Source organism: Podarcis erhardii, assembly GCF_964252035.2.
Source record: "Podarcis erhardii genome assembly, chromosome: 12".
In the NCBI taxonomy this organism is placed as follows: domain Eukaryota; kingdom Metazoa; phylum Chordata; class Lepidosauria; order Squamata; family Lacertidae; genus Podarcis; species Podarcis erhardii.
This window is the reverse complement of record NC_138513.1, coordinates 2,005,954-2,029,064: the sequence shown is the minus strand read 5'-3', so window position 1 is coordinate 2,029,064 and position 23,111 is coordinate 2,005,954. Positions and strand designations below refer to the sequence as shown.

The 23,111-nt window shown below is 47.7% G+C and overlaps 1 protein-coding gene across 1 annotated transcript; it reads right to left on the bottom strand.

The window, feature by feature from the left end:
• Nucleotides 1-8,101: 8,101 nt before the first annotated feature.
• Nucleotides 8,102-22,285, bottom strand: ELP6 (elongator acetyltransferase complex subunit 6). The gene is made up of 7 exons (XM_081834552.1): nt 22,114-22,285; nt 18,241-18,319; nt 16,949-17,019; nt 14,691-14,824; nt 12,556-12,751; nt 11,121-11,267; nt 8,102-9,318 (listed from the first exon to the last, which is right to left on the bottom strand). Exons 1-7 carry the CDS (start codon nt 22,165-22,167, stop codon nt 9,190-9,192), a joined length of 810 nt encoding a protein of 269 aa, XP_081690678.1. The 5' UTR covers nt 22,168-22,285; the 3' UTR covers nt 8,102-9,189.
• Nucleotides 22,286-23,111: the final 826 nt, after the last annotated feature.

Here is a 23,111-nt window from a genome sequence, read left to right as displayed (position 1 = left end):
CAGCGCCAGCGCGCATGCGCCCGCCCCGACGCACCTGCGCGCGCGCGCTCCGCCCCTTCTCTCTGCTAAGCCGCGCCCACCCCGCGATGTCTATGACTTGCCTCCCCCCCTCCTTGGATGAGAAATGACGTCACGACGCCGAGCGTCGACGCGCACGCGCCGCTTCCCCGCCCCTCTTTCTCTTCAGCTCCTCCCCCGCCCCGCCCCCCCCGGCTAAGCCGCACCTTCCTTTCCCTCACGTCCGCGTCCTAAGGCCGGCGCGGAGGATGAGCGTCACCCTTGATGCGCTACGCGCATGCGCCGGGAAGGAACACGCTTTCCCTCCCCGCCCGCATTGGTCCATCCAGTTCAGTGTTGTCTGCACTGACTGGCAGCTGCTCCCCGGTATTTCAGGCACAGCTCCCCTGCACTGACTGGCAGCTGCTCCCCGGTATTTCAGGCACAGCTCTCTCGCAGTCCAGAGGTTTAACTTGAGACCTTCTGCACGCCAAGCAGGTGCTCTACCACTTAGCTAGGATCATTTCCCTGAAAGCAAAGCAAGGCTCTAATCTTCACGGTTCTAAATATAATCTTATATTTTTTTTATTTATTTTTTTATTAAGAAATTTTCTTTTACAAATTTGTTCAAATACAACCATATTTTCCAATTTACAAATTTTTTTGACTTCCACCAGCTCCCCCCACAATCCTCATATTTTAATATTTATTCCGCATTTCCTTTATAATATCTTGCCAGTTTATAATATCTTTACATCTCTTTTTCTCTTTACAATACCCTTTCTCATCACAGAGCCTCTTTAAATCCAACTAGCGTTGTCTGTTCATCACAAATATTTTCCAGATATATCGTAAACTTTCTCCAGTCCTGAGTGAACTTGTGATCTTTTTGGTATCTAATTTTGGTATCTTTTTGGTATCTAATTTTTCCAGTCATTTTATCTAATTCCACAAAGTCCATAAGTTTCAGCCTCCACTCTTCCAGTGTCGGTAATTCCTCTTGTTTCCATTTTTGGGCCATAAGGATTCTAGCCGCAGTCACTGCATATTGGAAAAGTTTATAAGATATCCTGAAGGTGAGGCTCCAGTACTTTGGCCATCTCATGAGAAGAGAAGACTCCCTGGAGAAGACCCTGATGTTGGAAAAGATGGAGGGCACAAGGAGAAGGGAACGGCAGAGGACAAGATGGTTGGACAGTGTTCTCGAAGCTACAAACATGAGTCTGACCAAACTGCGGGAGGCAGTGGAAGACAGGAGGGCCTGGCGTGCTCTGGTCCAGGGGGTCACGAAGAGGTGGACACGACTAAACAACAACAACATGATGTAAGAGATTGTACTAGAGACAACAAACACAAATCCAGCTTGATTTCAGATTAAACCTCAGAATCGTCACAACAATTTACAGTGATTCCATCTTCATTCGTTTTTCCGGATTTTTTGGTTAAGCCACTGAATAAACTGCCACTCTGTGTGTTACAAAGCTACTACTGTATTGTCACTCAAAAGTTTGGAAAAAAACTATGCCAGGTTGTGCCTGCTTGCTTGTGTGATATACACGTAAGTGGCAGGCTAACAGATAATGGGCATCACTTGGAAGCGCAGTTCAATAAAGGCATTTCTTAAGGAAACTGGTCAGTTTGATAAGGTAACCCACTCTAAAATGTACTGCTTTCAAGTATGGCTACCAAGGGGGAATTGGGTGTTCTAATTAGTTGCAGGTCCCTTCTAAAGTCTATCCAGAAGAGTCAATCCCTTAGTTGACACGTACTCAATATCAAAGCAGTGCTCAGATTTGGAAAAGAATAATTGTCTAAAACATCTTGATAGGCTGCTTTCCAGAGCTGGTTATGACCCAATTCCATATAACACAGTGCAAGAAAATGCTCAGTAGGTGTGCTGGTCCAGGGGGGGAGGTTACCGTGGGGCGAGGTCCAGGACCTGAGTTGAGGGTCGGCAGACAGTCCTCGGGCGAAGCGGGGTCCACAGCGGGCAGCCAGGCAAGGACAGGAACTCTGGGGGAAACAGGACTGGATGCTGGCCAAAACAGCTCATCAACGACATTGCTCCCGCAACCTGGGACCGGGCTGACTGGCCTTTATCTTCTCTGAGGCCAGGGGCGGTCCTGGCCCCCAGGAGACCCGCCTCTCCTGGCCTTAAGGCGAGCACTCCTCCTGGGAGAAACCAGTTCCCTTCGCCTCTCTGCCCTGAGCCTCTGCAGTTCAGGAGAGGCTGAAGGGTTACTGGGCCCAGGGGGAGACTCACCTGTAGGCACTGAGTCCTCAACCACCTCTGGAGCCAGAGTGGATTCACCTGGTGCCTGCTCCTGAGGATCCGGCACAGGTGCAGGCGCTTCAGAATCAAGGCCCTGCCCCAGTTCAGCCGGCCCTGGAGGCGGGGACTCCTGTGCAGGCTGGGATTCCTCCGGTTCAGCCTCTGAATCGGATTCCCAGGCCATCACAGTAGGTGTTATGAGAATTGTAAGGTCTAAGATATAAAATAAATGTTCATAAATGTACCAGGCAAACAGATACATAAATATATAAACCATATGTCTGAAACAGTACAGGAAAATAATCCTGAAGCCACGTGACTCTCTCAAATTTACCTCAAATATTTCTCTGCAAGGAAGAAGGGAATGGGAAAACCTCCCCATTGGCTCTTTGCTCACAAATCCTGTCTTAAGAGTGTATCTGTATATGAATAGGGTGAACCTGTGACCGGAATTCAGGAACTGAGTATTTATCATCACCAAAGAATGGCCAGACTGCTCAAGTGATGCAATCAGTGACCATTATGAGGTACCCTGGCAAACAGGATTTCTACTGTAGACCGCCTCCTCTGCTGTTGACCGCCTCCTGTGATGTATGTATGTATAATGTTTTAGTGGGGTGGTCTTGGGCTCCAGGGTGGACAATTTCGAAAGTCTATATAACAGCTTGCATACCAATGTTCTGGTTTCCTCCTCCCTCCTGCATGTGGTGAGGACCCTGTTGCAACAGTTTAATAAAGATCAGGTTTACTAGCTGCTTTGCTTCTCAATATTCCCTGGTTGGCCTCTGTTATTTTCTCCTACTGATAGTGTGATAGGAATTTTGAGGTCTTAGATATATGTTAAATGTTCATAAGTGTACCAACCAAGCACGTATATAGATCACAGGAAGACCGACCTGAAACCATTTTGATTCCCAAACTGACCAAATGTTTTCTCTGCAAGGTTAAAGGAAAATGGAAAAGCTTCCCCATTGTCTTTTCCTTCACAAATCCTGTCTTAAGGGCAGGATATGAATAGGGTGTGAGCCTGTGACCTGGCTCAGGAACTAAGTATTTATCATTACAAAAGACTGGCCAGGCTCCCCAGGCAATCCAATCAAGTAAGCATTAACAGGTCACTTGCCAAACAGGAGATAAACAACGCACTCAGATTTCTGCTGTAGACCGCCCTTTTTGTGATGTAGGTATGATGTGTCTGTGGGGTGGACTTGAGCTACGCCCCTTCTGTGATGTAGGTATGATGTTTCTGAGGGTGGTCTTGAACTCCAGGGCTGGCAATTTAAAATGTTATATAAGGGCAGACACACCTGGGTTCTGGGTCCTCCTCCTTTCCTGCGTGTGAGGGGAGAACCCTGTTGCAACAGTTCAATAAAGATCAGGCTTACTAGCTGCTTTGCTTCTCAATATTCTCTGGTTGGCCTCTGTTATTTTCTCCTACCAATAGGGAACCTACGTAAGGACTCTATATGGGCTGTTGGGTACCCCATAAGGGGAAAAAGGGCAGATTTTTGTTTACAACAGTAGAGAACCTACAAAAGGACTCTATATGGGTTCTTGGGTACGCCATAAGGGAAAGAGAGCAGTTTTTTTCTTATAACAGTAGGCATAGTAACAATTTTTAAAATATACTTTTAAGTCTGCTATTGCCTTAATTGTTGGCTGCCTGCATTCTGTGCAAAGAAAAGCTGCTGGGTTTTGCTATAAGCAGAATCTGCTGCTTATAGCAGACTGAGGTTGCAAGTTGCACAAGACCAACAATGCATTAAGCCTCTTTAGGGAAGAGAAAACAAATCTAATCTCCCCATCCCTGTTTCAACTCTACCATAATTATAAAACAATTTTATTTTCTGAGTCATAATAATGGTGCAGGCCAGGCAACACCAAACTGCCTCTTCCTTCCACCAATTCGCACGACTGCCTGTTTTCTTCTTCTTTTTTTACAGAATTAGATAAATTTAAGCCTTCAGAGGTGAGGCATGTTATATATCAAAAGTAATAATGACTGGTTGAAAAAAAGTATGGTGAATCAACAGATTTCCATTTGTAGTAAAGAATTTCTTCTATCTGGAACGGTCTCTTCTCTGAAACCTCAACCCTAGTTCTAGGCAGGACAAAGCACAGCCACCAGTGGCCCTCTTCTCCATAAATTTGTTCCTCTTTTAAAGTCACCCAAACAATTTAAAATACAGGTTAAAATGCAATTTAAAATGCAGCCTCATTTTTAAAGTAGCCCATGGATCAAAACCGTAAGGGGAGGGAAACATAAGGGTCAGACTGAGTCCAAACCAAAGGCCAGGCGGAACAGCTCTGTCTTGCAGGCCCTGTGGAAAGATGTTACGTCCCTCAGGGCCCTGGTCTCTTGTGACAGAGCGTTCCACCAAGTCGGGGCCAGTACTGAAAAGGCCCTGGCCCTAGTTGAGACCAATCTAACCACCTTGCGACTTGGGACCTCCAAAGTGTTGTCATTTGTGGACCTTAAGGTCCTCCGCGGGGCATACCAGGAGAGGCGGTCCCGTAGGTACGTCATACACTTCACACCCAGCTTCTCCTAGGTTTAGCTGTCTGACAATAACGGGTGGGGTTGGAGCCCTGTAGCCACTCTGAGTGTACACATCATTCCTGTCTTCCCACACTTCATTACTGAAGATGTGGGAGGTCATCAATTACAGCTGTCAATATGCAGAGCACCCACGTTCCCTTTCCCCAGCAGGTCAGAGACAGAATGTCAACACCAGGTGTCATATTATGGAATAATAATATTTATACCCCGCCCATCTGGCTGGGTTTCACCAGCCACTCTGGGTAGCTTACAACATATCTAAAAACATAATAAAAACATCAGTCCTTAAAAACTTCCCTAAACAGGGCTGCCTTCAGATGTCTTCTAAAAGTCAGATAGTTGCTTATTTTCTTGACATCTGATGGGAGGGCCTTCCACAGGGTGGGAGCCACTACTGAGAAGGCCCTATACCTGGTTCCCTGCAGCTTCACTTTTTGCAGGGAAGGAACCTCCAGGAGGCTCTCAGAGGAAGACCTCAGTGTCCGGGCAGAACAATGGGGATGGAGACACTCCATCAGGTACACTGGGCTGAGGCCGTTTAGGGCTTGAAAGGTCAGCAGCAACACTTTGAATTCTGCTCGGAAATGTACTGGGAGCCAGTGAAGATCCTTTAGGACCAGTGTTATATGGTCCCGGCGGCCACTCCCAGGCACCAGTCCAGCTGCCACATTCTGGATTAGCTGGTTTCTGAGTCACCTTCAAACGTAAGACCACGTAGAGCACATTGCAGTAGTCCAAGCCGGAAATAACCAGGGTATGTACCACTCCGGCAAGACAGTCTGTGGACAGTAGGGTCCCAGCCTGCATACCAGATGGAGCAGGTAAACAGCTGCTCTGGACACAGAATTGACCTGCACCTCCATGGACAGCTGTGAGTCCAGAATGACTCCTAGGCTGTGCACCTGGTTTTTCAGGGGCACGGTTACCCCGTTCAGGACCAGGGAGTCCCACACATCCACCTGCCCACTGTCCCCCAAGAACAGTACTTCTGTCTTTGTCAGGATTAAACCTCAACCCATCCACCAACTGTATCCAGACACTCACACAGGACCTTCACTGCCCTCACTGGTTCTGATTTGAAGGAGAGGTAGAGCTGGGCATCATCTGCATATTGGCGGGCACCCAGCCTAACGCCCCTGATGATCTCTCCCAGCAGCTTCATGAAGATGTTAAAAAGCTTGGGGGAGAGGACAGAGCCCTGAGGCACCCCACAAGTGAGAGCCTAGAGGTCTGAACACTCATCCCCCAACACCTCTTTCTGGACACAGCCCGGGAGGAACTCTGTACTTGGCCCTTGGGAGACTCTCAAGCTGGGCTCCACATCCCCAAGCGAGACCCCTCACTGGTCCTGCTTCGAGTCCTCTAGTGCTTCTGTATGGTGATAACCGTTGGGACACGGGTGGCGCTGTGGGTTAAACCACAGAGCCTAGGACTTGCCGATCTGAAGGTAGGCGGTTCGAATCCCCGCGATGGGGTGAGCTCCTCTTGCTCGGTCCCTGCTCCTGCCAACCTAGCAGTTCGAAAGCACATCAAAGTGCAAGTAGATAAATAGGTACCGCTCCGGCGGGAAGGTAAACGGCGTTTCCGTGCACTGCTCTGGTTCGCCAGAAGTGGCTTAGTCACACTGTCTGCAGACAAAACGCTGGCTCCCTCGGCCAGTAAAGCGTGATGAGCACCACAACCCCAGAGTCGTCTGTGACTGGACCTAATGGTCAGGGGTCCCTTTACCTTTATCCTTTATATTTGAAGGACGAGGGTGGCGCTGTGAGGGTCCCCGCGACGGGGTGAGCTCCCCTTGCTCGGTCCCTGCTCCTGCCAACCTAGCAGTTCGAAAGCACGTCAAAGTGCAAGTAGGTAAATAGGTACCGCTCCGGCGAGAAGGTAAACGGCGTTTCCGTGCACTGCTCTGGTTCGCCAGAAGCGGCTTAGTTATGCTGGCCACATGACCCGGAAGCTGTACGCCGGCTCCCTCAGCCAATAAAGCAAGATGAGCGCCACAACCCCAGAGTCCTTCGCGACTGGACCTAACAGTCAGGGGTCCCTTTACCTTTATGGTGATAACCATAAAATTGTAGAGTTGGAAGGGATACCAAAGGTCTTGACCAAAGATTATTCATGTATGCCACGACTGCTGCTAGAATCTTGATAGCCCAAAAATGGAAAACACAGGTATTACCAACCGTGAAGGAGTGGCAGACGAAGATGGTCAAATATGCGGAATTAGTAAAGCTGACCTAGAAGGATCCGCAATCAGGAGGAAACAAAGTTCCAAAAGAATGGAGTAAATTTATGGACTATATAAGTGAGAACTGTAGAACTCTGAAGATGTTAGCAGGGCTGAAATAAATCTTATGACATGGACTAGATATTACCAAGGAACTGTGGATTAGAGACTGGAATATGAAAACCTGCTGAAGGGAGGTAGGGAAGTCAATGAAAGAAAGATAGATGTAAAAGGATATGAAATATCAGGGTATTTTGTTTGTGCGTATGAAATGAAAACCTAATAAAAAACATATTTTTTTTTAAAAAGGAAGGGGTACCAAGGGTCATGTAGTCCAATCGCCTGCAATACAATGCCTCTTGCTTGGATGGAGTGTGACTCTTACCTCTTATTCTCATATTCTCTCTCTCTCTCTCTCTCTCTCTCTCTCTACCTCTGGCAGCTGGCTTTACACAGCTGGAATGGAACCTCCTTTGCAAAGGCAAGAGTCACACCCACTGCACTTTGCCTCTGATCCTGCTCACCTCTGGATTATGGCTGCCAGAAAATGGCTCACAAGGGAATGTCGTCCTCAGCTTTCAAATGGTCCCCTGCTCCTGCTTCAGCACAACCAGAGCCCCACTTATCAGTATTTTTTAATCAGTGGGGAGCCTGTCTTCCATCGCTGCCTAGCTCTTCAGCTTATACACTCTGCCTCCCAGGACCCAGAAGACAGGCGCATTAAGGAGATCTGGGACTGCCCTATTTGCTCCACTTGGCAGAGATCTTTAACTTAACGCTCCTCGCCGAAGGAAACACAGCAATCTGCCACCAGTGATTGATAGTCGGGGCAGGGATGTCTCCACCTTCCTCTCTTTGAGATGGATTCTTGGAGAAAAGGTCACTGCTGACTGGAGAGAGTCATTAAGCCCTGTCCCTATAAACGGGGAAATTAAGGAGATTAGAGAAGGTAGGACAGCGGCATCCCAACAGTTTGCAAGGCTGCATTGCAAATCCAAACTAAATTGGAGAGAATAGGTTTGGCTCAAACAAGCACGAAATCTGCAACTGGTCTCGAATTGCGTGTTTATTCAGCTGTCAAAAACCCTGTTGGTTTAAGGCCAGAGTTAAGGCTGTCTCACAATTCCGCTGGGTTAAGGTGGAGGCCTTAACAGACGCGCCCCGCAATCAGAAACGATGATGGGCAATGTCAGAGATTCCCCATGCTTTCAGGCCCAAATCCAGATGAGGAGAATGGAGTGCCTGGGATGAGCAGAGGTGTTCCTTGTTGTGCTGGTCCTGTCTTTCTTAAGCCAGGGGTTGGGAGCTGCCAGTCTGGGGGCCACACTGGGCCCCTGCAAGGCTCCTAATGTGGCTTGCAAGGCTGTTTTCCCAAACTTCTGTTTCCCCTGACTTCTGATGCAACGTCAAGTACAGGTCAGGTTACAGTGACTTGGTCGCATGACCAAGTTACCCATGGGGAAATTGATGGTGATCCTTGCAGAAAGTAACTTTGAGCTCCCTGCCTTAACTACAAGGGGTATTCTGGTGCCCCTTCAATCAGACTGTGCAGCTTGGCTCACTTCCCCAAGTTATCTCATCTGCACGCAAGTCATTTCCTGCCTTCCGTCCATGGCATACTTGAAGGCTGGGTTGTGTTGGTATCTTGGGCGACCTGACAGACTGCGAAGATGGGAACAGCACCTGTACACAACTGAACACGGAGCGTTTTCAGTCGCCTCGGCCTCCTGACCTGCCTTGCTATCTTTCGACACCAGCTCGAGAGCCGGTGAACCTACTGAAACCACCTGGCACAACACCAAGGCTGGCTGGAGCACCAGGTTTTTTTAGTGACAGGCCCCAAACTACCGCAGAGCTGGTTTCAGTCTTTTCCTTGTTTTCGACATTGTCCGCAGAGCAGCTCAGAACAAATTCAAGATCAGACAGAGGACTGCAGCGGTGGTGGGAAGCCAGTGCCCTGTTCTTCCCTGGATCAAACCCCAACAGAACACCACAGTGACTGAACCGTCACTGCAAAAGCCACCTCTGCATGGGAGAATCCTTCTGTCCCTCTCTCGATGCCTTGAGATCTTCCTGAGGACAGAGCCACTCCTTCTCCATCGCCCCTGAACCAAGCTTCCCCCAACCCTCAGAAAGTCACAGCACAGCCGCCGACATCCCGCGAGCAAAAAACACGACGTTCCTGTCCTGGATCTTGTACTGGTAAATGCGCAGGAGGTCCCGCTCCGCTTTCCTCTCCCACGAGCTCCGCTGGATGATCGATAACTGGAGCAACGAAAGGGAAAATTGGGGGGGGGAGGAGAGAGCGCTTATTTATTGCTTTTTTATATATTAAAAAATGTGTTCTGCTAGATCACTAAACTTACAGGTGAAACTCCAAAAATTAGAATACCATGGAAAAGTTCATTTATTTCAGTAATTCAACATAAAAGGTGAAACTAATATATGAGATAGACTCATGACACGCAAAGCGAGATATGTCAAGCCTTTGTCTGTTATCATTGCGATGATCATGGCGTACAGCTGATGAAAACCCAAATGAAAACTTAATGATGGCTTTCTGCACAACTGTCAGGTCAGCAGCCTTCCCCATGATTGTGCTTCCTACTGAACCAGACTGAGAGACCATTTCAAGGCTCAGGAACCCATTGCAGGAGTTATGGATTGAATAGCTACTGCACCTTTTCACAATAGTCTAATTTCCTGAGATTGTTAATTTGGGGTTTTCATCAGCTGTACGATGCCATGATCATGCTGTACGCTGGCTCCCTCGGCCAGTAAAGCGAGATGACTGCTGCAGCCCCAGAGTCGGTCACGACTGGACCTAATGGTCAGGGGTCCCTTTTTACCTTTACCTTTTACACTAATAGTAACACCTGGAACTTCTCCTGGTAGCAAATCAGCAACCAGAAGAAGAAAGAGTGTGTGTGTGTGTGTGTGTGTGTGTGTGTGTGTGTGTGTGTGTGTACACACACACACACACAGAACAACTCACTGTCCTCATCCACCCGCCCAAAGGAGTGGGAGTGGTGGGGTGCAGGGACACCAAAGAAGGATGTCAAAAACGACACAGCAATGAGTTCTAGTGCTTTATTAAAAGAAAGGTGTTTGCTTGCAGCAAATCAGTCTGCCATATTTCCCAGCCTCTGCAGACGCCAGACGGACATGGCAGGAGGAGATGGCTTGTCCGCACCCAAGCAAACATTATTTATATACAAAGCAGCCTACGCTACTTTGGCCAGGACCTCCCATCGCTCCACCTGCCCAGATGAGGGCATAGGTGAGAAAAACCCAAATCTTAGCGACAGCTCCCCTTTCCAGGCTCAGAGCTAGGGCTGGGCGATGTATCGCTATATGGTCCAAAACCGGTTTGCAGTTCATATCGTGATTGGTTTCGTATGTTGACCTGGCAATCTATCACGAATCATGATGTGTGTTTGTGTGCTCTGCAAAAACCACAATGTGGGGAAAACTGTGAAGCCAGCCAAAGCCGTTACAGAGCTCCATCCTTATTTCAGACACTGTGATAGATCAGTATACAGTGGTGCCCTGCAAGACGAATGCCTCGCAAGACGGAAAACTCGCTAGACGAAAGAGTTTTCCGTTTTTCGAGGCGCTTCGCAAGACGAATTTCCTATGGGCTTGCTTTGCAAGATGAAAATGTCTTGCGAGTTCCTGCGGGGGTTTTTTCCTTCCCCCCCCCCTTTTTCTAAGCCGCTAAGCCGCTTATCCGCTAAGCCGCTAAAAGCCGCTAAACCGCTAATAGCGCTAAGCCGTCAATGGGCTTGCTTCGCAAGATGAAAAAACCGCTAGACGAAGAGACTCACAGAACGGATTCTTTTCGTCTTGCGAGGCACCACTGTATCACGATGTTTAGCTGGTGATATATGGCGATGTTGAAAACCACACGTCGCCCAGCTCTACTCAAGAGTCTACATCAAAGCAAGTGAATCAAAACATAGATGAGCTCATTGCTGCAACAACTACCAATTAATCATGGGGTTATCTTGACGACGAAGGTGGTGTTTGCAGGCCTTTCATCTTCATATTTGCTTCAACACACTCACCTGCCCATGAACATCCTTGCAGTAGCCAGTCGCCAGTCCTTCTGCCCATAGGATCTGATTGCTCTGGTGACGGACAGCCTTCACAAGCAGCTCGTTCTCCTCGTCCTCCGAGTCGGCGCTGCTGTGCAGCATCACAACCAAGTTCCCCTGAGAGCCAGGAAGCACCACAACAGTTTCAGCTCCAATTTAAGATCAGTCCAGGAGGCGCCGATAAGACACCCGCCCCCAGTCTCCTAAGTATGTAGTATCTGCCCCAAGTTGAATTTTGAATTCTTGAAGCTAAGAGGCAGATTACTATTCTATTTATATATACCCCACCTTTCCCCCCAGACCAGGACTCAAGGCAGCTACAGTGGTACCACGGGCTAAGAACTTAATTCGTTCTGGAGGTCCATTCTTAACCTGAAATTGTTCTTAACCTGAGGTACCACTTTAGCTAATGGGGCCTCCAGCAAATTAAAACAACACAGGTAAAATTTTAAAAAGCTAAATATACGTCCTCTTCAGGCTCCGGAGAGGGTCTCCTCATTAGTCACGAGGACTCTCCAGCTCTCTCCCAACATTCCTGGGTTTGAATGAATTTATTTACAGTAGTACCTAAGTTTACGAACTTAATCCATTCCGGAAGTCCGTTCTTAAACAGAAACCCTTCTTAAACTGAGGTGCACGTTCCCTAATGAGGCCTGCCGCCGCCAGTGCCCTTCCACCGTTCAGATTCTGTTCTTAGACTGAGGTAAAGTTCTCAAAAAAAGGAGGGCCCCCTGATAGTTAAGTCCAGTCACAGACGACTCTGGGGTTGCAGCGCTCATCTTGCTTTACAGGCCGAGGGATTCGGAGTTTGTCTGCAGACAGTTTTTCCAGGTCATGTGGCCAGCATGACTAAGTCGCTTCTGGCGCAAAGGAACACCGAAACCAGAGCAGCACACGGAATGGCGTTTACCTTCCCGCCACAGCCGTACCTATTTATCTACTTGCACTGGCGTGCTTTCGAACTGCTAAATTGGGACTGAGCAACGGAAGCTCATCCTGTCACGGGGATTCGAACTGCTGACCTTCTGATTGGCAAGCCCAAGAGGCTCAGTGGTTTAGACTACAGTGCCACCCGCGTCCCAAAAACTGGGACACTATTTCTGGTTTTGTGGAGTTCATAAACTGAATAGTTCGTCAACAGGACTGTCCTTAAACTGAGGTACCACTGTATTCACCTACTTCCTGGCGCCGCCCATGTACGTGGTTGCACACAAGGAGGATGTGTGAAAGGGCTTGGTGGTGCCTGTATTAAGCAGTTTGGAAACAGTTTTTGAAAGCCCAAGAAAGGGCTGCAGAAGGAACAGGATTTCCTTCCAAGCCCTGCCTACGCTGGAGTGACAACAGCAGCTCGTTTCAGGGCAGGCACCTGTCAAAAGGGAAAGCAACTGCGCAGCAATCACGGTACCTTAAGCTGAGCGTTCACCGTGACTCTGCAATAATGGATGAAGTTGAGAATGTCCGTCAGTCTCACACCCAGGCCCAGCAAGATGCCAAGGTTGTCCACGAGCAGAACTGGGCATTTCCATGAGTCTCCGCCAGCGGCAGGGCTCAAGGCGCTGCGGACAAACTCATAAAGGGCTTTCAGGTTTGAGCCGTCACCACTGCCAGGGACAGACGGAGGAGAGGAGAGGTCTAAGTCCCTGAAAGATCACATCTACAACATCCACAACAAGCAAGAGACATTACCTCCAAACACATACCTATGTAACAGGTGCCAGGAACCTCTCCTCCCCACCCACTGAAGGCTTAGGCTGCAATCCCTCCCCCCCCCTTTTCTTTGGCAACAGTTATTTATTGGTTTTCACATATAACATTACAATACAAATGTACCAAAGCCAACACATTTCCTCCCCATCCCCCCCTACATTTACATTTATATTTCCTCAATCCATCATATTATTCTTTTCTCCTTCCTCCCACTTCCCTCTGCCGACACTCGATTTCCTCCACATTATACAATTTTTTAGCAGACAAAGATACCTTACTCAGCGAAGTTCTGCCTGACTCCTTCCCTTCCCCAGGGCTACAACTGTTTTGTTCAAAGATATGGCAACTTGGGCTTTCAGAGGATCTCCTGGGCGATGTGGCTTTCCCAGTCGCCAAGACCATGTTAAAAACTAGGCTGTGGGACATAGATCGCCGGGAACTAATCTCAGCTGCGGAAAAAACATGCTCCCCTCTTTATTTCTGACTCTCTGGGGCGCAGGAATTTAATCTCAATTATTTACAATTTTTGTTTAATCCGCTAGAAAGAAGGGCCTTTTCACTGGCTAGGTTCAATTCTAATCCTTCTAAGCTCCTTTGGGGTAGGTTTGCGGGTTTGGCAGAAGGAGATCAGATATGCCCATGCGATGCCCACCTGGTGGAAACTCTCACATGGCCCTTAAATGCAAAATGTATGATGATCTCTGCCAACAATTTCTAGACCATCTTATGTATTCCAACATGGAAACCAGAGACGGAGGTCATGCGCTTCTTATTACAAGGGAGAGACCAGGAGCTCACCAAGACACTAGCTAAGTTCCTCTATCTGATTTTTTGTCGCCAAAGCATGCTACAGGATCCTGCCCTTGCTGGAAACCCACAGAGATGAGGCGGATTGCTCTCCTCTTCTGCCCTTTGGTGGGTGACTGTGCTGTTGGGGTGGCGACGAGATTGCACTGGCCTATCTATTCTGAATGTTCTTATGTGATGCCAATAAAGGTTACTTGACTTGGCATTACAAAATTTACAATAATCTTTGCATTCTACAGACTTCTCAAATCATCTATATGTTCTTATTATCTTTCCTTACTAATTTTTCTTCCATCCAGTACCTCGCATTTTAATCTAGGCATATTAGCATATCTTTTTTTAGAGCAATGTTTTGCCATATATTCATCAAAACATTTCCACTTCTTTTTGTAAGGAGTTAGGCTGCAATCCTAACCCTAGTTCAGTTGGACTTACAGTGGTAACTCAGGTTAAGTACTTAATTCGTTCCGGAGGTCCGTACTTAACCTGAAACTGTTCTTAACCTGAAGAACCACTTTAGCTAATGGGGTCTCCCACTGCCACCGCCGGAGCACGATTTCTGTTCTCATCCTGAAGCAAAGTGCTTAACCTGAAGCACTATTTCTGGGTTAGCGGAGTCTGCAACGTGAAACGTATGTAACCTGAAGCGTCTGTAACCCGAGGTACCACTGTACAGTGGTGCCTCGCAAGACGAAAAGAATCCGTTCTGCGAGTCTCTTCGTCTTGCGTTTTTTTCATCTTGCGAAGCAACCCGATTAGCGGATTAGCGGATTAGCGCTATTAGTGGCTTAGCGGCTATTAGCGGCAAAGCGGCTTAGAAAAAGGGGGGGGGAGCGAAAAAAATTGCAAGACTCGCAAGACGTTTTCGTCTTGCGAAGCAAGCCCATAGGGAAATTCGTCTTGCGAAGCGCCTCGAAAAACGGAAAACCCTTTCGTCTAGCGGGTTTTTCGTCTTGCGAGGCATTCGTCTTGCGGGGCACCACTGTACTTCTGAGTAGATCTGGTCAGGGCAGTGATGCAAGTTACCTGAGGAACTGGAAAGGGTTGGCTTCACCCGTCTGTTCTTGACGCTGCTGCCCAAACAATATGTCATTTGAGGATTTCAGCCCTTCCAAGAACACAAGCTGGTCTCGTTCTTTGGCTGCAGCCAAGCTGACTCCCTGGAAAGCAATATTTGCAGGTGGAGAAATGCAAGCATTGCAATTTTGCAAACAGGTGCCAGGCACATTTGAACGTCTCTCCTGCGGGTTTTGGGCTAGGGCGGCCTGCCTGCCAAAAGCAACAAACAGGAACATTCATCATCTCCCGTTCCACGTGGAAGCTGGCCCAGGAGTCCCTCACAACCCAATTTCAAGTCCTTTCCATTGTTTATCAACGCAGACAGCTGTGGAAATCCTTGGGAGAGACAGCACACACACAATCACCTTCGATTGTGAGAAACCTCTGCACCAGTTCCTATGTGTTGAGGAGTCACCAGAAACAGGATGTTGGAGTAGACGGGCCCCCTCTGGCCTGATCCAGCCGCCAGGCTCTTTCTTATGTACTTAATTTATTTGGTCATAAATTATACCAAAATGAAGGAAATGGATGCTCAGAAGGAAATGGAAGGATGCTCAGAAGCATCTTCATAGATGGTGCTTGGTTGGAGACACGACTGAGCAATGCTCTAGCTGACTGCTTCCCAAAGTGAGTGATACCTGCCCTGCAGGGGGCAGGGGGATTACTTAAGGGTATGCTAAGAGGCGGGGGGGGGAATGTGGGTGGCGCTGTGGGTTAAACCACAGAGTCTAGGACTTGCCGATCAGAAGGTTGGCGGTTCAAATCCCCACGACGGGGTGAGCTCTCATTGCTCGGTCCCTGCTCCTGCCAACCTAGCAGTTCAAAAGCACATCAAAGTGCAAGTAGATAAATAGGTACTGCTCCGGCGGGAAGGTAAACGGTGTTTCCGTGTGCTGCTCTGGTTCGCCAGAAGTGGCTTGGTCCTGCTGGCCACATGACCCGGAAGCTGTACACCGGATCCCTCGGCCAATAAAGCAAGATGAGCGCCGCAACCCCAGAGTCGGCCACAGCTGGACCTAATGGTCAGGGATCCCTTTACCTTTAAGAGGCAAGGGGGCAGTGGGGTGGGGCTGGAGGTGGTCTTCTCCAAGCGCATTGATCGCTTTTCAATGATTGACCAGCTTAAAGCCTCAAGCAAAACACTTTCCACACTCTGCATTTCAAGTTCCGCTGCTGTTATCGCTATTTCCCTAGGTCACGTTCATTTGCAACGATTCTGATAGCCGATTATGGGTAACAGCTATTGATTTTCTCCTAAATCCTTAACTGTACATCTGTGGTAGGTGAAGGTGTGTTTGTGTTTGTTAAGCAGTTGTACAGAAATACATTGTGCTATAAAGCCCCTTATGTTTCCTTTGTCAGACATCACCTTGCCAACAAAGGTCCGTATAGTTAAAGCTCTGGTTCTCCTAGTAGTGATGTATGGAAGTGAGAGCTGGACCATAAAGAAGGCTGATCGCCGAAGAATGGATGCTTTTGAATTCTGGTGCTGGAGGAGACTCTTAAGAGTCCCATGGACTGAAAGAAGATCAAACCTCTCCATTCTGAAGGAAATCAGCCCTGAGTGCTCACTGGAAGGACAGATCCTGAAGCTGAGGCTCCAATACTTTGGCCACCTCAGGAGAAGAGAAGACTCCCTGGAAAAGACCCTGATGTTGGGAAAGATGGAGGGCACAAGGAGAAGGGGATGACAGAGGATGAGATGGTTGAACAGTGTTCTCGAAGCTACGAACATGAGTCTGACCAAACTGCAGGAGGCAGTGGAAGACAGGAGTGCCTGGCGTGCTCTGGTCCACGGGGTCACAAAGAGTCAGACACGACTAAACGACTAAACAACAACAACATGTTTCCATTAGTCAGAATGCATGAAAATGCTTTTCATGCAATCCTATTTGCTGAACTTAATTGTGTTGTTATCGTCCTTAGTGGGTTGTGTAAACTGCTATTTTATAGAGTAGGGGGCCTTGGGGATGAGCTTATGGAACCAAGGGGTTAGCAGCCTGCAAAAGTTTGAGAGCCCTTGGATTAAGATGCTGATGATGACGCAGCCTTGGTATTAATTTTAATTCTGTTTATGGCTGGTAATCGTGAGCAGGAGAGCTGCTGTACTCCCTTAACAGTTTCCCTTTTGGCCCCCCTCGGCCTGATCCAACAGCCGGGTAGATCATCCCTGGAGGCCTGGACTGAGATGTTTTAATTAATACAATAAAATCAGCCTGGCTTACCAGCTTTTGGGCCACTATGCTGTAGTGGCTGAAGGACTGCAGAAGCGCCACGAAACAGACTTTGCAGCCAGCTGGAAAGACAAAAATGGACACAAGGTGTTTTGCTGTTACGATGTTCCCACCATCAAGGCGATTACAACACAAAAAACGGCAGGAAACAAACTGTTGCTCTGAAAATGTCCTTTCCCATTGTCATTTTTGTCATCACCTTTCAAGGCTTTCCCATCCTGCTGGGAAAGATGCAAATCCTGCTGGGCACGACAAAACCAGATTCACTGCCGATTCATTGCGTCTTTTGACTTTACTTGCCCAAATGGACAGTGGAAGGAAGGCAAAGGACTCTCCTTCACTGAAGGTCTTGAAGCAGATGTTGGATGGCCATCTGTCAGGGATTCTCTAGTTGTGGTTCCTACATTACAGAGGGTTGGACTGGATGGCCCTCGGGGTCCCTTCCAACTTGACAATTCTGTGATGATTCTATCTGAAGTTAGGTGGGTCCCAACTAGTGACACAGTCTTCTCAGTTGCAGCACTGCATTTGCTAGGAGGCTCTTCTCACACTAACTGCGCAGCTTTCTGGCAGAGGGAAAAGACTATCTATCTATCTATCTATCTATCTATCTATCTATCTATATTGTCCTTCCAGCACAGAATATACAGTGGTGCCCCGCAAGACGAACGCCTCGCAAGACGGAAAACCCGCTAGACGAAAGGGTTTTCCGTTTTGGAGGCGCTTCGCAAAACGAATTTCCCTATGGGCTTGCTTCGCAAGACGAAATGTCTTGCGAGTTCCTGCGGGTTTTTTCCCCTCCCCCCCTTTTCCTAAGCCGCTAAGCCGCTTATCAGCTGATCCACTAAAAGCCGCTAAACCGCTAATAGTGCTAATCCGCTAAGCTGTCAATGGGCTTGCTTCGCAAGACAAAAAAACCGCTATACAAAGAGCCTCACGGAACGGATTAATTTCGTCTTGCGAGGCACCACTGTAAACGGGCTGACTGCAGAGATTTCATCCACTCTTCTGAATCCTCCAGGCCACTGCTCTGCTTTGTGTTTATTTTCATTTAATTTTTACATTCACAGGTCTATCTTGTTGATGGTTTTATTCCCCCATTTACATAAATAAATAAATGAACACATTCCAGAATTCTCCCCCTCAAACAGGTGTACAGATCACATACACACATGCTACGGTTCTTCTAAAGACGTTTGCATCCCATTTTGCCAATATTTGGTTTTATGCAAGAAATATGGGGTTGTTGTTTTTTTAATCACCAGATTGATTTTGCTGCATACCTTTCAAATAAAAGGAAAGGAAATGATGAAGGAGGAAGCTGGCATCTGTCTTGTCAGCACACAGCAAGGTCAGCTTGCCCTGGAAAACAAAAAAATAGGGAGAGTATAAAAATGAAAAGATCACATGAGTCAACAGTGTGGTGCAGCAGCAAAAAAACCTAATGCAATTCTAGGCTGCATCAACAGAGGTCTAGTATTCAGAACAAGAGAAGTAACAGTACAGTGGTGCCCCACAAGACGAACGCCTCGCAAGACGGAAAACCCGCTAGACGAAAGGGTTTTCCGTTTTGGAGGCGCTTCGCAAAACGAATTTCCCTATGGGCTTGCTTCGCAAGACAAAAATGTATTGCGAGTTCCTGCGGTTTTTTTCCCCTTTTTCCCAGCAGCTAAGCCGCTTATCAGCTGATCCGCTAAGCTGATAAGCCGGTAAAAGCCGCTAAACCGCTAATAGCGCTAATCCGCTAAGCTGTCAATGGGCTTGCTTCGCAAGACGAAAAAACCGCTAGACAAAGAGACTCGTGGAACAGATTCTTTTCGTCTTGCGAGGCGCCACTGTATTGCTCTATTCTACCTTGGCTGGACACCACTTGGAGTCCTGTATCCAGTTCTGGGCTCCCCAGTTTCAAAAGAATATTGACATGTGCAGAGGTCGACGATCAAGATGACCAAGAGTCTGGAAACCAAGAATTATGACCTCACTGGGTCACGGCGGAGATTAAATGAGGGTGGGGAGAGAACTGCCTATACCACATTGAGCTCCTTGGAGGGGGGGGGAAGTGTGTGTGTATATATGTAGATGTTTGCTTTCGTAGATTTTCACGGGTACAGGAATGCAGGTTTTGGTGTCCTCGGGTGTCTTCCCGTGTAAAAGTTGGGGTGTCTAGGCGACGTTTCGACGAGGTCTCACTCGTCATCTTCAGGCTGGTGCTTTCGGCTTCTTGTTACTGGAACAGAGCAGGATCTCAGTGTTTGAGTTCCTATAAATACTGTAGAGGGGGTGTGGTGTATAGCCTCCAATGTTCTGGGCAGAGAGGAAGTTCCCAGGCTAGTGTGCCTTTTCTTCTTTTGTTCCTTAATTACTTGAGAGATATCTTGAGTGATTTCTTGAGTGATATCCTGAGTACCACTTAGGTGGGTCATTAGGTGTGGATTAGTTGTTATAGTCTTTGTGTCTTGACCTCTTGAACTTTGTGAAGAGTTTTCCTGAGAAGATGGCTGTACTGTACTTAGTTGTGCTCTGGCTTGGCTTCGTGTATAGGGGCGAGCTGTGGTTTTGTGGCTTGTGTCAGCCAGATCTGTGTAGGGATTGCAGGGGGGTGCAGCATCCGGAGGTGCCACCATGGATTGGCTACTGGATGGTGTCTGTAATTCATCTGTGGAGAGGGTCTGGGTTTGGGTCTGGTGTGGTTGATTGGTGTTGGCGTTCTGTGTGCCTCTGGATCTGGTGTCAGTTTTTGTGGGGAGGGCTAATTTCCAGATGTCTGGCAAGCGGGATGTGTCGTCACGCTTGTTCATGTTGTGAGGGTGTTTCTCTATCTCGATGGCTTCCATGATTATTCTCTTGTGGTGATGTTCCGTGTTAAAGAGCAATTTGGAATCTGCAAAATTAATTTCGTGTCCTGTTTCTTTCATGTGTTGGAAAAGAGAGGAAGTTTTTTCTTCTTTTTTGACGGCATTCTTGTGTTCTGCGATACGTGCATTTATTCGTCTGTTTGTTTGTCCAATGTACGTGGCTGGGCAGACTTTGCAGGGTATTTCATAGATCCCTTGGTTTTCCAACTGGATTTTATCCTTGGGGTTTCTGAGGATATTGGCTATTTTTTGGTTGGTGCAAAAGGCTGTTTTGATATTGTGTTTATGGAGGATTTTGCTAATTTTATCTGTAGTGCCCTTGATATAGGTGCCCTTGAGGACACCAAAACCTGCATATATGTAGATATATATATATACAGTGGTACCTCGGGCTAAGTACTTAATTCGTTCCGGAGGTCCGTTCTTAACCTGAAACTGTTCTTAACCTGAAGCACCACTTTAGCTAATGGGGCCTCCTGCTGCCGCCGCGCCACCGGAGCACGATTTCTGTTCTCATCCTAAAGCAAAGTTTTTAACCCGACGTAATATTTCTGGGTTAGCAGTCTGTAACCTGAAGTGTAAGTAACCTGACGCGCATGTAACCCGAGGTACTACTGTAGTTCTAACTACATCAATGTTTAATTGTTTTTAATGGTTATTTTTCTCTCTGTGTTTCTAGCTGTTTTTTATCCATAAGCCACCCTGAGTCCCTATCATGGGAAAAAGTCAAAGAACAAATAAATATATAATAATAATAGTAATAATAATGTTAATATCAATGCAGTATACTAATTTAACTAATATTAACAAGAATAAATAGAAATCCGGGATGAAAAACAATTTTATATATTGCGTGTCTTTGTTTCTAATTTGATCCTTTTACACAGTTTTGTATGTATTGTGGTATTTTATGCATTGTGACTTGCCATTATTTTTCTTGATTATACTTTAGTAATTATTATAATTGTGAATTCCTGTTTAATCATTATTTGCTGATATTCTGGGAGTTGGTTTTGTAGTGTACCATTATATTCAAAAGAATTATTGAATGTTACCTATTTGATACAAATCACCCTTTTCAAATACAGATAGGTAGCCGTGTTGGTCTGCCATAGTCAAAAAAAAATTCCTTCCAGTAGCACCTTAAAGACCAACTAAGTTAGTTCTAGGTATGAGCTTTCGAGTGCATGCACACTTCTTCAGATACACTGAAACAGAAGTCACCAGACCCTTCTATATAGTGAGAAGGTGGGGAGGGGTATTACTCAGCCACATACACCCGGACAACACCATTACTGGCCCCAACAACATCACACATACCATCTCGGGACTATTTAATTGCTCATCGTCTAACATTGTGTATGCCATCAAATGCCAACAGTGTCCTTCAGCTCTCTATATTGGACAAAAAGGCCAGACCTTACGCCAAAGAATAAACGGACATAAATCTGACATCAGGAATCACAAGACAGAGAAACCAGTAAGAGAACACTTCAATCTCCCAGGACATTCTATACAAGATCTCAAAGTAGCTGTTCTATTACAAAGGAATTTCAGAAATAGACTGGAAAGAGAAGCTGCTGAATTGCAACTTATTACCAAACTTAAAACCATGGAGAGACCTGGTCTGAACAAAGACCTTGGATTCTTATCTCATTATACATGACAAAGCCATTTTTCACCTTCTCACCCCTTGCTTTTTCCTGTAAGACCTATTGCAGTCGTTAAGAGTAGTCAACAGGCTCATCACAGCTATCTGCCAATCACCCATTCCCACCACCCTTCTGAGTAATACCCCTCCCCACCTTCTCACTATATAGAAGGGTCTGGAAACTTCTGTTTCAGTGTATCTGAAGAAGTGTGCATGCACACGAAAGCTCATACCAAGAACTGACTTAGTTGGTCTTTAAGGTGCTACTGGAAGGAATTTTTTTTTTACCCTTTTCAAAGTTATGTTTTTATTATGACTTTTTTGCATTTAATCTGATTTCTGTAAGGTGTGGTAACACTGCTGTCTTATTTTGCTGTTTCTTCCATCTTGTAATCCATTAGAAGTCAAAACACCTGGAGACACATTAGAAGTCAAAACACCTGGAAGTTTCCAGGGCTCCAGAAAGAGGCTTCATTAGGGGGGAAAGGCCTGGAAGGCCAAGGGGGGGAATGACTACAAATCCCAGCATGCTTCGCTCCCAAACCGCGCACGCGCGTAGCATCCTGGGAGCCCCCCCCCCCAATACAACCCAACAGCCCTCCGCCCACCGCTCCACGGAGGCCGGAGACTTCCAGGCGGCGGCCCCTCACCTGCTCCGGCTTCTCGACGGAGGCTCCGAGCAGCTCGTTCAGCCCGGCGAACATCGCGTCGCTCTCTTTCCCGCTCTCTCTTCAGTACGGCGTCCGCCGAGGGTCGAAAGAGGCGCCGCTGCTTCGCGCCCGCGAGGCCTGCAGGGCCGCCGCAGTACGCATGCGCTCGTTGGCCTCCGATCCGCTCTCGCGGCCGCCCTCTGCCGTCGACTTGTCAAGAGGCGCGGCGCGCATGCGCCCCCTGGGTCTCGGCTCCGCTCTCGCTGCTGCCGCCGCCTGCCGTCCGCTTGAAAGCGCCGCGGGCGGGCGCGAGGTCGCAGAATGGAGCGGGCGGGCAGGGAATTGATCCTCTCGCAACGCTGACAGCTGAATGCTGGTAGATAAAAGAATGTCATGGATAGAATCACAGCGTTGGAAGGGCCCTCCAGGGGTCATCCAGCCCAACCCGCTGCAATGCCTGGATATTTGCGGGTGGTCTTCCCTATGAGCTGTTAGAAGGCAGGGATATATGCATGTTTTTTGCAGTATAGGTAAATTGCGGACATAAATTGAAACTAAATCCTTCGAAGACAGAGGTCCTATGGCTAGGTTGGGATGGCATGGGGATGAGGGACCAACTCCCTTCTCTTGCGGGGGCCCAATTAGTGCCATTGCCTTCCGTTAAGAGTTTGGGTGTAATCCTTGACGCCTCCCTTTCCATGGAGTCGCAGGTTACAGCAACAGCCAAGGCGACATTTTCCCACCTTCGCCGCATCAAGCAGGTGGTCCCTTACCTTTCCCGCCCCGACCTGGCCACAGTGATCCATGCGACGGTCATCTCCAGGCTTGACTACTGTAATTCGCTCTATGCGGGGCTGCCCTTGAAGCTGTCCCAGAAACTCCAGCGGGTACAGAATGCTGCAGCGAGGCTCCTCACGGGGTCTCTGCCATGGGAGCATATTCACCCAGTGCTTTTCAAGCTGCACTGGCTCCCGGTGGAGTACAGGGTCAGATTTAAG